Source organism: Brachyistius frenatus, unplaced genomic scaffold (assembly GCF_029030835.1).
Source record: "Brachyistius frenatus isolate BFR_SWC_R1_liver_20210118 unplaced genomic scaffold, ASM2903083v1 Contig_14, whole genome shotgun sequence".
Taxonomy (NCBI): domain Eukaryota; kingdom Metazoa; phylum Chordata; class Actinopteri; family Embiotocidae; genus Brachyistius; species Brachyistius frenatus.
This window is the reverse complement of record NW_027210613.1, coordinates 2,615,488-2,629,142: the sequence shown is the minus strand read 5'-3', so window position 1 is coordinate 2,629,142 and position 13,655 is coordinate 2,615,488. Positions and strand designations below refer to the sequence as shown.

The window sequence follows — 13,655 nt, the reverse complement described above, 5'->3', positions numbered from 1 at the left end:
TTTATCAATAAAGTTTCTACTGTGTCTGAACAAACTAAGTAACTATGCAGGGGAGTGGTATGGGGTTATCAAGTCATCACAGAGGAGGCCCTCTTTTCCATCAATATTTTCTATTTGAGCCTCTCCTCTTGTGCCATTAGGATCTAACCCATGCACTTGTTATTAAGAATCATTATCCTTTCAGGCTTAATAATGATCCTCTCAGTCACATAGTATTTGTTTCGAATATTTGAAACAGCTGTATATAGTAAAGTTGTGCATGGTGGAAATTGTTCACCAAAGAATGGTGAGGAATTCAAAAATGTAAGTGTGCAACTGCAACTTGACCACCAATTATTCACCAGCAATTAATTACAATGATAATTTGCTGAACAGAAGACTTCTGTAGAAAGAAAAGCCTAGTCATTGTACGTTCATCACCAAATAGGTGTTAATAATGTATGTGGCGGTGATCTGGAACTGTTATTGGCTTCCCTGTTGTCTTTTACTTCTATGGTTCAAATGGTTTGGAGCAGTTGTGAATTGCTTCAACAGAGGAGTCACTGCTTTAACACAATAGCACTGTGCTGAGTTTTGCCTTCTATGTGCAATTTGACAGGTCATTAATTAGCAATTAGATGTGAGAGAGTGGAAATTTGTTGACCTCTTTGGGACTGTGATCAGTAAAGATTATTCCAGGGAAATCAACTTGGTTGCATTTTTCACCATAAAAATGTCAACGTATAACAATTTTTTACAATGCCGTATGTATTTCTGCGAGATTTTGTATGCAAATGAGTTTGGTAACAAGGTTTATGCCTCGTTCACGTCATATCAAGTTTCATTGCATTGACGTCAACATTAAATTTTTCAGTCCACTGACTGAAGCCCTAAATTTAATGAAGTAAGGTTAATGCACAGTAGTATTTTTAAAGCTCCCTAAACCACTCTGTCATCAAAAAAACATCTTCCTGAGTTGTCCACAGCTCATGGCTGTAAACATGGGAGTCTTTTCCATTTCTACAATCCATCCCCTATGCTGTTAACTGTGGGTTATTGAAGGAAATAGGCTCCTTTGTAAACATACGGTTTGTTACGATACAGTTTTTAGAGAATGCACTGACGTTTGCGCCTAAATCCTATCGAAAGGTTTTTATTATTGACTCAATAACCTTAAAATTAACCAAATACAGGGATGTAATGGTTTTAACTGGATGGTCAAACACACCCAATTGTTCATCAAAATATAAAGAGGCTACTTGACAATATTACAGAACAAAGTTTGCCTGTTGTGTATTTTTCTGCAGCTTGATGCTGGCTGTGCATAATGTAATCCAGGTAAACACAATGGATCATTTTGCATAATGCATAAAGCTTCGGGTTCTGTATTTTGGCTGTCGCCATTTTGCTATTTTGAAGACAGAAGTTACCATATATTCGAACAGGCCAGGGAGGAGCAAGTGGTGGATGTGACTCTCCGACAACACTACACCCCGCCCACCTATAGCACAAACCTGACTGCACCACAGGCCTGTCAATCAAACAGACACGCCCCCAAACATTTATCTTTTTGAGGCTGAAATCAAATTCATGATTATTTTCAGATGGATCGCCAGAAAAAAAAAAAGAGAAGTGACTTAAGCGAATGGTACCACAATGACTTGTGGAACAAATATATTGAGTTTGTACTTCATGAGAGAAGTTGAATGGGAGTCGATGGAGCCATATTCTTTTTGGAACCAACCCCGAGTGGCTCTCAGTGGTATTGCAGTTTGAGGCCTTGGCCCTTACTTTTCAGAACCGCAAGCTACATCTACTTTTATGTACCTGTAGAGTCTATGGTCACAATGTAAACGACGACAGAAGTAGCATATAGTATGGCATAACGCCTGGCTTACAGTATCACAATTTATTGAACTGTAACGCTTGAATAATGATGCTTATCATATCACCGTAATAATAAAACTAATAATAATGACCACTTTTTATTTACACATCCACATTCTAAAATGCACCATAATAGTTATATAATTTGTCCAGTATAAGTTAAAGAGCCAGTCAAATTATAATCACGATGGGGAGTATTTTCTGTTCAGTCTCTTCTTTACACATGCCTATTCTTGGCTTCTTCTCATAGCACCATCTCTCCAAAGTAAACAGATGGCTAAGTACTGGCCCACTACATTGTCAGGTCCTAACCCAGTGCTAACCCTGATGAAATTACAGTTGCCAGTCTTTATTTGATTGCTTTTTCATAGCCCTCGTCTCATCTAACAGGTCCTAATATGTGTATACTTATTACACTATTACACTAAATGTAAGAAGTCAGTTTGATGCATATGGCTGTTCCTGCTTACGCCTCCTCCCTTAAATTAATTTGTTTGTTTATTTTCAGTTGTTGCCAAGGACTTTACCACTTGGACATGTTTATCATTGCTGGGTGAAACTAACTTTCTCTCCAGACAGGATTCATCTGAGAGTTGCAAATTATAAGCTCAGAAGAAAAGTAATGAAGGTTTTGATGGCAGTAGGTTTTTGCTCCAATGAGGAATGTAACCCTGGATGCATCTGTTTTCTAAATTAGCACAACACAACAACATTGATAGGTAAGAAAGGACCCTGCAGAAAATAAGCTTATTGTGTGTCTTTCCTGCACCCAATATCCTGTATGTATGTATTTGATGTTTGTTACACAGTCATCCATAATATGCCTGCAGTGCATACGGAAATTGGTTGTCTAATAAATAAATCAATGTCAGCCTCCCTTGATTTTTTTTTTGGACTTGACAGGCATTGTGGGTAGTTAACTACTTTTTGAAGGAAGTTCAGTTTAGTTGTTTTCACTTTATACAAGTTATACATTAACATATTTTCCCACTGACACAAAGTGGATTCTAACAATATCTGTCTTACTTGATGCAATACCAGTTCCAGTCAGACACATTGTGCACCCATCATTTCATCCCAAGCTCCCAGCAAAGCCTTCAGGTGGCAGTATAAAAGCAAAACACAGATTCCTGCTTTGCTAATGAATGCAAATATTGGATGTGTTGAGGTCGATAAACAATTCACCAATTTTGTTTATTTTTCTAGAAATTACAGTCATTATTTACATGACTGCAAGTCATTGTTTACATGGATGTTCAATGGCTCCAGCCTTGGAAACAAATCTTTGTGTGAATACTGTAAGGGAAATTCTCATTGTTCAGGCCTGAGTGTTCATTACACTTAAACTGGAGACACCTTGGCTGACTGTCTGTTAAGCAGAATCAAGCCAAGGACACATTCATGTCCTCATCTGGAATAATGTATTCCTTTATAACTGGACCTGTGTGAGCATTCAGGCAGATAGATTTAGCAAGCAGGCACCACCATACATTGTGATCTCTCTCCTTGTACGAGCTGCTGCCAATAGGCATCCCTGTGTTGTCACCCAGAATGGTCTCCTCTAACTTCTTCACTTCAAAAAGTTTTTGACTCAAAACTACAATTGTGAACCTCATGGCGGTGGTAGAGGGAAAAAAAAAAAAAAACAGGATCACCAGAGCTATTAGGGTTCATTGCCTGGGAACCATGATAGTCTGTTTAAATTGTGGGCCAATAAAACGTGCACATGCTGACATATTTCAAAGGAAATATAAAAAACTCTGACCTGTTGGTGACCCTTTAACATAACTCAAGAGATGGCTAGTCAGCAACATTTATACTCTGGGAACACTGAATGTCTAAAATACTGTCAGTAAAAATATATCATTCCATATTATTTTAAATTGAATGTGCTGAAGCACAGAGCCTGAAGAATGAAATGTTAGACTGTCCAAAAACTTGTGGCCTGGCCTGCAGCTGATTTACTGTATCTGGTTTATGTACAGTACATGTGAATTTTAGGTCACTGTAGATGTTTGTTTGCCACATTGCCGATCTGCAGTCAGGTTGACTTGGAGTCCCCACCATTATACATTATCTCGAATTGGGCAAAACGTTCCAAACGTAAACTCGAAGCAGCTGGCATGAATAACAGACAACTCATACAAATTTCAGTGGGTATCAAATAAAACCAACTCAGGAGGAGGTGGGGAAGTGGTCTTAGTAGAAGAGAGAAAGAGGGAGACAGAAAAGAAAATGCGTGTACGTGAATGTAAATGTTTACATGTGGCTGTCTATCTGTAGGAGTAAAAAACAGTCAGTCAGCACAATGCAGAAAAGCTGCAGGCTGTTGACTTCAACAACTCAACTTATTGCAACTGCACAGCCTTTTCTTTCTGTACACTTACTTGTTCCAATGAAAACAGGTTACTGAGAGAAAACAAGTTAAGGCAGGAAATCGTGAAAGGAATTTTCACACATTTATATGAACTGTTTCCAGTAAAATCTGCATTTAATTGCTATTGGTTTGTAGCCAGATTTCTTTTTTGTCCTTTTCTTTCATGTATTCCTTGATCCTGTTAACATACTTTAGGCATGTTAGAGACATATGATGCAGAGTCATCCCCAGTTTTTTTTTTTTTTTTTTTTTTTTACCACAGTATTAGAGCACCTACAAATCTAAAAAAAGGACCTGTAGTATTTCAGTCTTAGTTTGACTTTGTATTTAGTTATCTTGGATGCAAGGGATCCTATATGAAGAATCAGATCACTTTAAAAATCTGTCTCAAACTAATCTGATTGTTCTGAAGTCTTTATTTAATAATTCTATCCTCCAACACCACATCCCTCCATCCCAGAGAACACCACTTTTAAACTAGGTGAAAAAGAAATGGTCAAGAAAAGTGATGATCATTGAAAATAGTATATATAATTCAACTGAATGATGCACTGATGAAGTTACAAGAAACATGTTACATGAAAAAAAAAATCTGTTTACTGTGTATTTCATAGTGTCATGACTTTATTTCACAGTTTACTGATCAAGTCTCTGTTCTAGCTAATTTGGCAATTCCTTAACAGGCTGTATACATTTAATTTATCAAACATCAAGAGGGAACTAAAATAAAAGCAGAACTTTTCTGTCTCCCCTTGAAAATGTTGTGTGACTTTGATCTGGTAACCTACATGATCGATTACACATGAACCGTGAAAATGATTGCCTCCTTAATGAAGGCACAGATAGCCAATCCTGGCAGCTTAAGTGTTGATGTCCCTGAATTGACCACTAAACTTTAATGTGAAGTAATCGCATAAAGGAGAACATGTTTGGTGATGAGTAGGTTTTAAAGTGCGGGAATAAAGCCATTCTGCCTTTCTTCATGTTTAATCATAATTATTCAATCCCATTTTCAATCTTTCTCTCTGTTCCCTCCCTCCCCGTGCATATCTCTCCGGAGACTCATTTCACTCCAAAATTGAAAATTATCCCCAAACCATTTATCTTTTTCTTGTGATTCAATAACAAGTAAAAAGAATAAGAAAGAGAGAATATGGTGATTTTCAGGAAGAAGAACAATGTGTAATTTTGTTTGATAGTCATCCTGGTGCAAATTAAATATAGATTGGCATACTTCTTAATTACTGCAAGGCTCATTTGCAGAGATCCAGACAATACAAAACTGCCTGACAGTTTTGACACTTCGCAGGGAGAGAGGGCTCAGAGAGATTTATGTGTTATTTGAAATCTTGTAGCCAATTTGAGCACCATTGTTGATCACTCAGAGCGCCTCCGTCTGGGAGAAATAGAGAGCAGCATCATCTTCAGAGACATTTATCTGTTCATCATGCTTAATTTCATGGTGCAGCATGACGCAAAGCATAAGAGCAGTGGCTGATTCAGTCTACCATACGGACAGTGCAACATTTATTGTGAATGACATGCTGCCTGAGTGTAAATGATCAGCAGTAACTCCCTATCAGGATAACACTAAACTCAGTTTATGTGCACCCATGACAGGTTGAGTGCCCAACCTGCCTTGACCTACTTTTTAACTTGTTCTTTGTGGTGTTATTTCTCAAATAACAAAGTGTGTGTCTGCCAGTGTCGATATAAGTGTGTCTGAACTAAAATTGATGAACCAAGAAATACTGAATTTTGCTCCGTTGTGTTCTTTGGTATTATTGCACGTCATAGCATGAACCCTGTGCAGCATAATAGCATTTTTAAGTAAATTCTAGAAGACCAAGAGACATGCCCTCCTTTCATGCTTCTGTGTATACAAAACTCACTTGTGCAGTTTGGAGCTGTGCCAGACCACGTGCCATTTGCCAGACACTGGCGTGTAGGCGGCCCGGTGAGGAAATATCCTTCCATGCAAGTATACACAATGGAGTGGGAGAAGGTTGTGCCGTCCACACGGGAAATACCGCCATGAGCAGGAGTACCTGGGTTTCCGCACTGCACCGCTGCAATATAGGGGGAAAAGAGAGGATGTGAAGGTCAGAGGTGTAAAATAGTAATGGATTTTCTATTTTCCATATCAGTGATTCACAGTCTGATGGTGGAAGCCCCGCAAGGTGGCTGAAAGATGACTCTGAAGGTCTCAAGGTGATTAAATGGTTGTGAAAACATTTATTCCTCCCATACTATGTGAATATTGATAGTTATCTGTAAAATAATTGCTGGTTTTCTTTTGAATGAATATTTGTAGTTTCATGACTGAGTCTGATTAGTACTTAGGTGAGACAGTCTGTAAAGAAATCATTGGCTTGTGTCAGAGCTCCCCATAATGAGTGTGTGGCTCACATTAGTGGGATGTGAAGAAGCACTGTTTTTCTTTTTAGAGAAGCTGTGAAACATACCAGCAAAGAACCGCTAATCTATATAGCATCACAGCTTTATTAAGACGAGCTAATGAGCAAATAAAACCCTATCGCAGTATTGATGAGTCACCAATAAATAAAGTGTAGTTTGTGTGTTGTCTAGTTCCATAGTACATGTGTGGTAATGACATTTAATGTCGTCTAAAAAGAAAAGGATCGAGGGAGTAATTTGCAATTTTGTAGCTATGGTCAAAGCTAAGGACGCAAGGTTCAGCTCTGAAGCTAATTGAACTTAAAATGTAGGTGTGCAATCCTTAAGGGAGGAAAAAAACTGACTTTCTGTTAAGGCCTGAAGGTTTAGGCTTCTTAAACTGAGATATTCTTTCCATCATTTTCAAAATTTGCCAACTAAGATGTATCCATGAAGAGCCGAGAGGACAGTTTGTTTCATGTGTTTTTCTTCTGCTCCACATCACGTCTAATTACAAAACTGATCTGCTCTCTCAATCACCTAATTGCCTGGAAAATCTGAAATAGTGATTCTTGTAGGAGACAGACGTGTTCTATGTGTGGTGGTAATTTCTCAATAACCATGTGTGCATACACACAAACTCATCTGTGTGCAAACGCATCACTCAGACAAATACCTAAATCGCCGGGTGCACACACACACACAGACTCAAACAGTATGCATATGCTCCTGTGTGTATTTACCAAAAATATAGTATGGAAGCCTTTTCTGTTATCTCTGTTAATAATTCAAGACAGACACGATGACAGTCACACAAAACAGACCTTGATGGTATTGTGAGATGAATATTAAGCTGAATATCCATAGTGACTGTTTTCCGGAGACTGTAAAAGGTTGTGGATAATGGATGGACGGGCTTTAACACCAGACAGGGCTTTAGATCACTAACAGACAGCACTGAAACTCATTCAGGCTCCAGTGAATTCAAGCCCCCTCCTTCCAGAAGTGGACGGGTGGTTAAAACAATCTTTAAATCCGGAGTTCAGCTGGGAGATGGAGAGATAAAATGCTAGAAGGAAGAAAGATGCGGGGGGGGGGGAAAGGGAAGTGGGGAAAAAGGCTAAGCAGTAGAGAGGGTAGGAAACAGAGGAGGGATGGAGAGACGGCAAGACAACAAGATTAAGACAGAGAGAAATCAGAGGAGAAGAAGAAAAGGTTAACATCAGGAAAATTGAAGTCCAGAGAGAGAGACAGAGCAAATAGGGAAGAAACAAGGGAGATGGAAAGAAAGGCAGATATACACTGAGTAGTTCAGAGGGACTGTGCAGTGGCATATTATAATGAAAATGACATTGGCACTGTTCCAAGTTGGTGGACAGTAAGTAGAGGAGAGCAGGAGCAGTCAAACATTTTCCTCAATATCCGGTTGACCCCTTGGGGTAATTTAGGCAAGATGTAGAGCTGGTGTTCTGTCAACTAATATCTTCAAAATCCACAATGATTAATTTATCACAATCCAAAAGAACTTGGCTTTAGGTGTCTCGAATTAATGAATTTTTTTGGTTGCAATCTGGAAGCTAGTCACAGCACCATGTGCTGGCAGAAAATACCAGACTGCAGCAGAGAGATATTTATCCATCTGGTGCAGTACTGTGTTTTGTGAGCTTTTGCAATCACTTGCTGCAGCCAATATGTTGCATACAATGTTTGTGTATTAAAGTGAAGGCTGGGTACTTTTTGGATGTCACAGCTGCTGCGACCAGATCAACTTTTTGGAGCGTATTTTATAGGGTTTATGAAACAAAACTTATTCATCAGTACTCCTCAAAGCACTACCATCAATTTCAAACGCTTTGCAAAAAAGGACAGCAACAACTGCTCTGCCATCATAAACTGTCAGTTTCAAGTTGATAAGACCTTCATGTCCATCTTTTGCAAATGCTACATTGAGTCTGTATTAACATTTTATGTAATCTGCTGGTTTTTCTGTGTCAAAGCTCGTTCCAGAAAAGTGAAGGCCAGCAGTAAACTCCTTGGCGTGCAGTAAAGTAAACTGACTAATTTGTAGTCTCTGTGAGAGGGCCCCTCGAACACAAAGCAGACATGCAAGAGCTTTGCCTGAATAAAATACAGTCAGAATTAGGTTTAAAAGAGGGAATATTTGATCAAAGAGTAAATAAGCAACCCTAAGAATCTGACCGAGCCTTCAGTGTCAGCTTTTGGTAGTTGACAGCTGTGAATTTTCAGTGCTATGGGCACATTTCAATCAGCATGCAACAAGTATTGAGATTCAATACCCAGCCCCCTGTAACCACGCATCTCTTTATACATCTGTAGGAGGTTAAATGTGTGCCTGTGTGTGAAGAAGTGTGTGTTACCTCTCTCTATGAGTCCTATCTGCTCCTCTCCTACTGTTCATACATAACATTACAGGGGTATTTTAAAGATTTCTCTTACGTTTGCAGAACGGCTGTTTGCCCGACCAGGTCCCATTGGGGAAGCAGATCCTCTCTGCCGAGCCATACAGTGTGTGTCCCACAGCGCAGGTGAAGCGAACCTTGCTGCGCACTTTGAAGTTCCCTGCCTCCCTGCTGGCATGGGCAGGTGTGCCAGGATCCCCACAGGTGCCCGTCGAGTCGCCTGCAATGGGAGATAACCAGACACGGAGCAATGAAAACAAGACAGTGAAGATGTCATCCTGCTCACAGATGGATCCTTTTATGTTGGTATGGCGGTGAATTACAACACAGGACAATACAGAGAGGGCTTCTGCTCAAACTGGACAACTTTTGAGTCCTCCAGGAACCAGCTATAAAACACACAATGCACCAATGAGCAGTTGTCATCATGCCAACAACCTGGAGGTCCAACACTTTTCACAGCTTTGACACCAGGAGCTTTCTGTCCATAAAAACAGCAGGGCCAGCATTAAAAGGTAACCAGCTGTGGTTATGAGAAACGATGAATACAGTTTGACCTCTGAAGCTAAATGCGCTTTCATTATCCTGAATTATTATTCTGTCTAGCTCAGTGGAGGAACATACAGTCATTTCAGTGTCACCACCTTGCACCACCTGTCATGCATGTCTATGGATCAAATCAGAGAGGAAGATGCTGTGTCTCTGGTTAATTCTCCTCATTCCCATTAGGGTTGTCTCTGGTGGGTGAAAGAAATAGGACATGTTCTCTTTCTAAGCCATAGGAAATGAGAGAGAGAGAGAGAGAGAGAGAGAGAGAGAGAGAGAGAGAGAGAGAGAGAGAGAGAGAGAGAGAGATGACAAGTATGGAATCAGGGCAGTGTCATCACTGCTGAAGATTTTATGTTGTGATGAACAACAAGCCAAGCTGAGTGGTGTGTTCGTCAGGATGGAGTCTGTGGGGTGGGGTGGGTTTGTATTCACTAGGGACAACCTCAGAGCAAAGGGGGAAAAAAAGCACAGAACACCAACCACCACTTCCACTGTTGCTGCTGCTGCTTCCGTTCTCTCAGAAATGAAACCAGTGGAGGAAAGAAGAAAGAGACATGTTTGGCTTCAGAAGACAAGAGTATCACAGACAGAGAGATAGACATAGAGATATTCAAATAGAGAGGAAGATAGACAGACAGGCAGACATAGGTAGAGAGATAGACAGACAGTCTCTTTGTGAGAGATTCGTGCTTTATTGGCTTTGAGATCCTGTTCCTTGAGCTGTGCACCCACCCTGTGCATTAGTCCCGGTGTGGTGGCTCCTGCTCTGTGTGCACAGAGCAGCAAACAGCTGCAGTAATACTGGACTTGTTGACAAAGCCTTACCGCACAAACACAAGGCTCATATCTTCTACACACATCCCTCTGCTCAGATGTGCACCAACTGCATTTGTCAGGTCAAAGGCTCACAGCTGGAGATGATAACTTTGTGTGTAACTGTGGTTGGCAATCAGTGTGTCCGTAAGAGAGAGCACTTTGATGCCTGTGAATGTTTTTGTGTCTCCCTGCATGCACGTCCATGGAAGTATGCATACATATTTGTTGCCTGCGTGCGTGCATGTCAACTTTGTGCGCATATATGTGTGTGTGTGTGTGTGTGTGTCTCTCACAGCAGCTGTCGGTACTTCATTAGTCTCCTTTGGTTAGGTGAGGCAGCCCAACTCAGCACGCGCTGTGACAGCTATAATCTCACTAATTGGGACGGTGGTGGATTTGGTTTGAATCTGAGTTAATGTCCGTTCACCAGGCTCCTTTTGTGAGGAAATAATAAGGCCTTCAACTCAGCCATGCAACAGACGAGGAGAAAAGGGGAAAGGCTTGGCAAGCGGTTTCTAAGCCCCATCTTACTAATTAACAAGAGAGGACAGATGAGAGGAGAGATAGATGCATGGATAATAACTTTTGCTGACGCTGGGCTGGACTTCTGAGGAATTAATCGACCAAATTATTTTGTCGCTACTGGTGATTAACACTCTCTGAGAATTATGCAAACCAATATTGCAATCATTCAAAAGCAACAAAGGGAACGTGATGAAGCTTCGTATGGGAATTTTCAAAAACAGAAACATAAACATTTAAATATACATCAACACTTTGCAGATAGCTCATTTGTCTTGCTAAGACTGCAGCACTAATTGCATCACTTCCAGCTGTTTTTGCAAATGTGTCTGTAAAAACTAGGTGCTAAAATGTGCACTAATTCAAAATTCCAGTCATTTGCTGCATCACAACTTCAGTTCCTGTAAGCAATAAATCCAGCTGTGTTGTGGTTCTAATTTCTGCTATAGCTGTAACAGATGTTTACTGCCAGGCCTGAATTCAACAAGCCTCTTAATGATGAACAAGTGATCTACAACAGTTTATTGTCTCCATTATAAGATGGTGATTTCATAGTTAATTAAAAGCAGTGATGCGGCATAATCCTGTGTGACAACATGAGGATGATTCATCTACATTTACCGACATCTATATCATTATTACTTAACTTTTGAATGTCACACAGTTGTAGTAGAATATGTCATATGACTGTTGTTGTATCAGTAGAAAAGAAATGTATGTGTGCAATCCAATTGATATTATATTCCCATATGTATGGAGCACACCATAGCACCATATTGTATCTTCGTAAATAACATCGTTATTTATTGTGATTAAATCCTCTGGTCCCTGACCTGGGACTGCACAAATTCCTCCATGGATTTACTCTCTAAACAGCAATTGCTCTTTGACGATGTAAATACTTGGAAATAGATTCATGTTGGCTTTACTTATCTCACTTGTCAAGCGATGAGTTGATGCTGATTAGGTTTGAGACAAGTTAAATTAAATGCACTTGGTATTAAATGTTTTTTTTATTATTTTTTTTAATTTTTTTACCCAGATTAAAGCAGTGAATATTAGCTGCATTTCCTCAGACAAACAGCAGCAGTGGAGTTTGTGTTGGTAACACACAGCACAGACTAACTGATGGAATGAAATACAATACAAAATTGTGAATCATCACTTTCAGAGAGGCTCATTTGTCATAGCAGCAGGGTGTTGATCAAATCATCTGCATAATATATACCAAATTGCTTTTAAAATTGACATGATGGGTGATAAAAAAGAAAAAAGAAAAAAAAGAAAATACACAGCAGTCCTGTTTAGCTTTCTGTATCAAGCAAAAGCATTTCAATTATATCATGTATTAGATTCTATGGCTAAAATTTCAGGCCTAAAGACAACTATTAGGTTGTAAACACCAGATAAATATGCAGGCTCAGACAAAGAGAAGCAGCTCTACTTAGTTTCCTCTATTTTGTAAAGTTATGAGCAAAAAATGTAATAGAGACTTTGCATGTGCTTTTGGATGTGTATCTCCTTACAATCTTATGAATGTAACTTCTGTGCTGCCTCACTACTCTCCAACTGTCTCAGTAAATACAAAACACTGGAGGTGAGGGGAGAATTCATACACCCATTTAAAGAAGAAAAAAAAAATAAAAGACTGTCATACAAGTGTGCTTACAAACATTACTTCTGGGTCAGTGAGTTTAACAAACCAAGTGAACATTCTGTAAAGGGAATCCATTTACATGGTCAGGAATGCTTAAGTGTGATGGGAGCAAAGGCACAGAGGGGATTAAGGGGGGAAGTCTGTAGTTCTGTAGACATACACTACAAGACACTTTTCATGCCCCTGTTTTCAGAAAATGTCAACAAGTGAGAGTGGAAATAAATGTAGTGAACAAAGGACAAGGAAAGTTCTGTCAAATAATTTGTTTGCAAGAGTTCGCATTAAGGTTATGTCAGGGTCCAAATGCAGCTACATCAGATAAATCACAGGAGTGCATGCTCTGAAAGTGAAATAGTAAAACTGCTTTGAGTAGATGGGGACTTTTTGGATAACAAAGGTCAAATATTTTGTAACCAATGGGAACCATTAGAAAGAAAAATCATGTAAGAGCTCCTTAAGGCCCTAATTTGGGAGCAGTAAATTGATAACTAAAATGTCCAATTAATGCCGGGACATGGAGTTACGACTCCATTGTGGTGTGGCGTTCATGTTGTGGGTGTGTTTTGAATACTCTGCTGATCTCTTCTGTTATCTATTCATTTAGATAGTTTTAGTTCCCTTCGCTCAGGTTTGGATATTTTTTTTTTTTATATTTCTGACAATCAAATACAGAGAAGATTGTGTGTCCGTTTGTGGTAATCAAAGCATTGAGAAATGATATTTAAACAATGTTACGGCAAGCTGTTTCTCCAGAAACTGTTCTTGTTAGTCTATACAATTTTAACAATTCTGTAAACCGATTCCACTGATACTATTTCCTACAATAGCCAGAGCATTGCAAACATTGTTTGTGTTTGGAAAAAAATATATTGATGTTGATTTTTTTTTTTTTTTTTTTAAAATGTAACGCTGTGAACACAACAAACAGAAATCCATTAAAATCTTCAGTATCATGGTGATGGCAGTAATCTCAGAAATGGATATCTCAAAACACAAAACTATCAACAAACAAAAACTGCATGTGTGGCTTAATACTGCAAAAAGGTAAGTG

General features: G+C 39.3%; 1 protein-coding gene across 3 annotated transcripts in view; it reads right to left on the bottom strand.

Annotated features, from left to right (window-relative positions):
- Positions 1-13,655, bottom strand: part of LOC138617846 (CUB and sushi domain-containing protein 3-like) — a 229,538-nt gene that overhangs the window by 30,352 nt on the left and 185,531 nt on the right. For all 3 annotated transcript variants that reach the window (XM_069693161.1, XM_069693160.1, XM_069693162.1), the window contains exons 57-58: positions 9,098-9,280; positions 6,136-6,312 (exon numbers count right to left, since the gene is read on the bottom strand). In XM_069693161.1, coding sequence (XP_069549262.1) covers positions 6,136-6,312; positions 9,098-9,280 — 360 coding nt within the window. The remainder of the gene's footprint in view (positions 1-6,135; positions 6,313-9,097; positions 9,281-13,655) is intronic.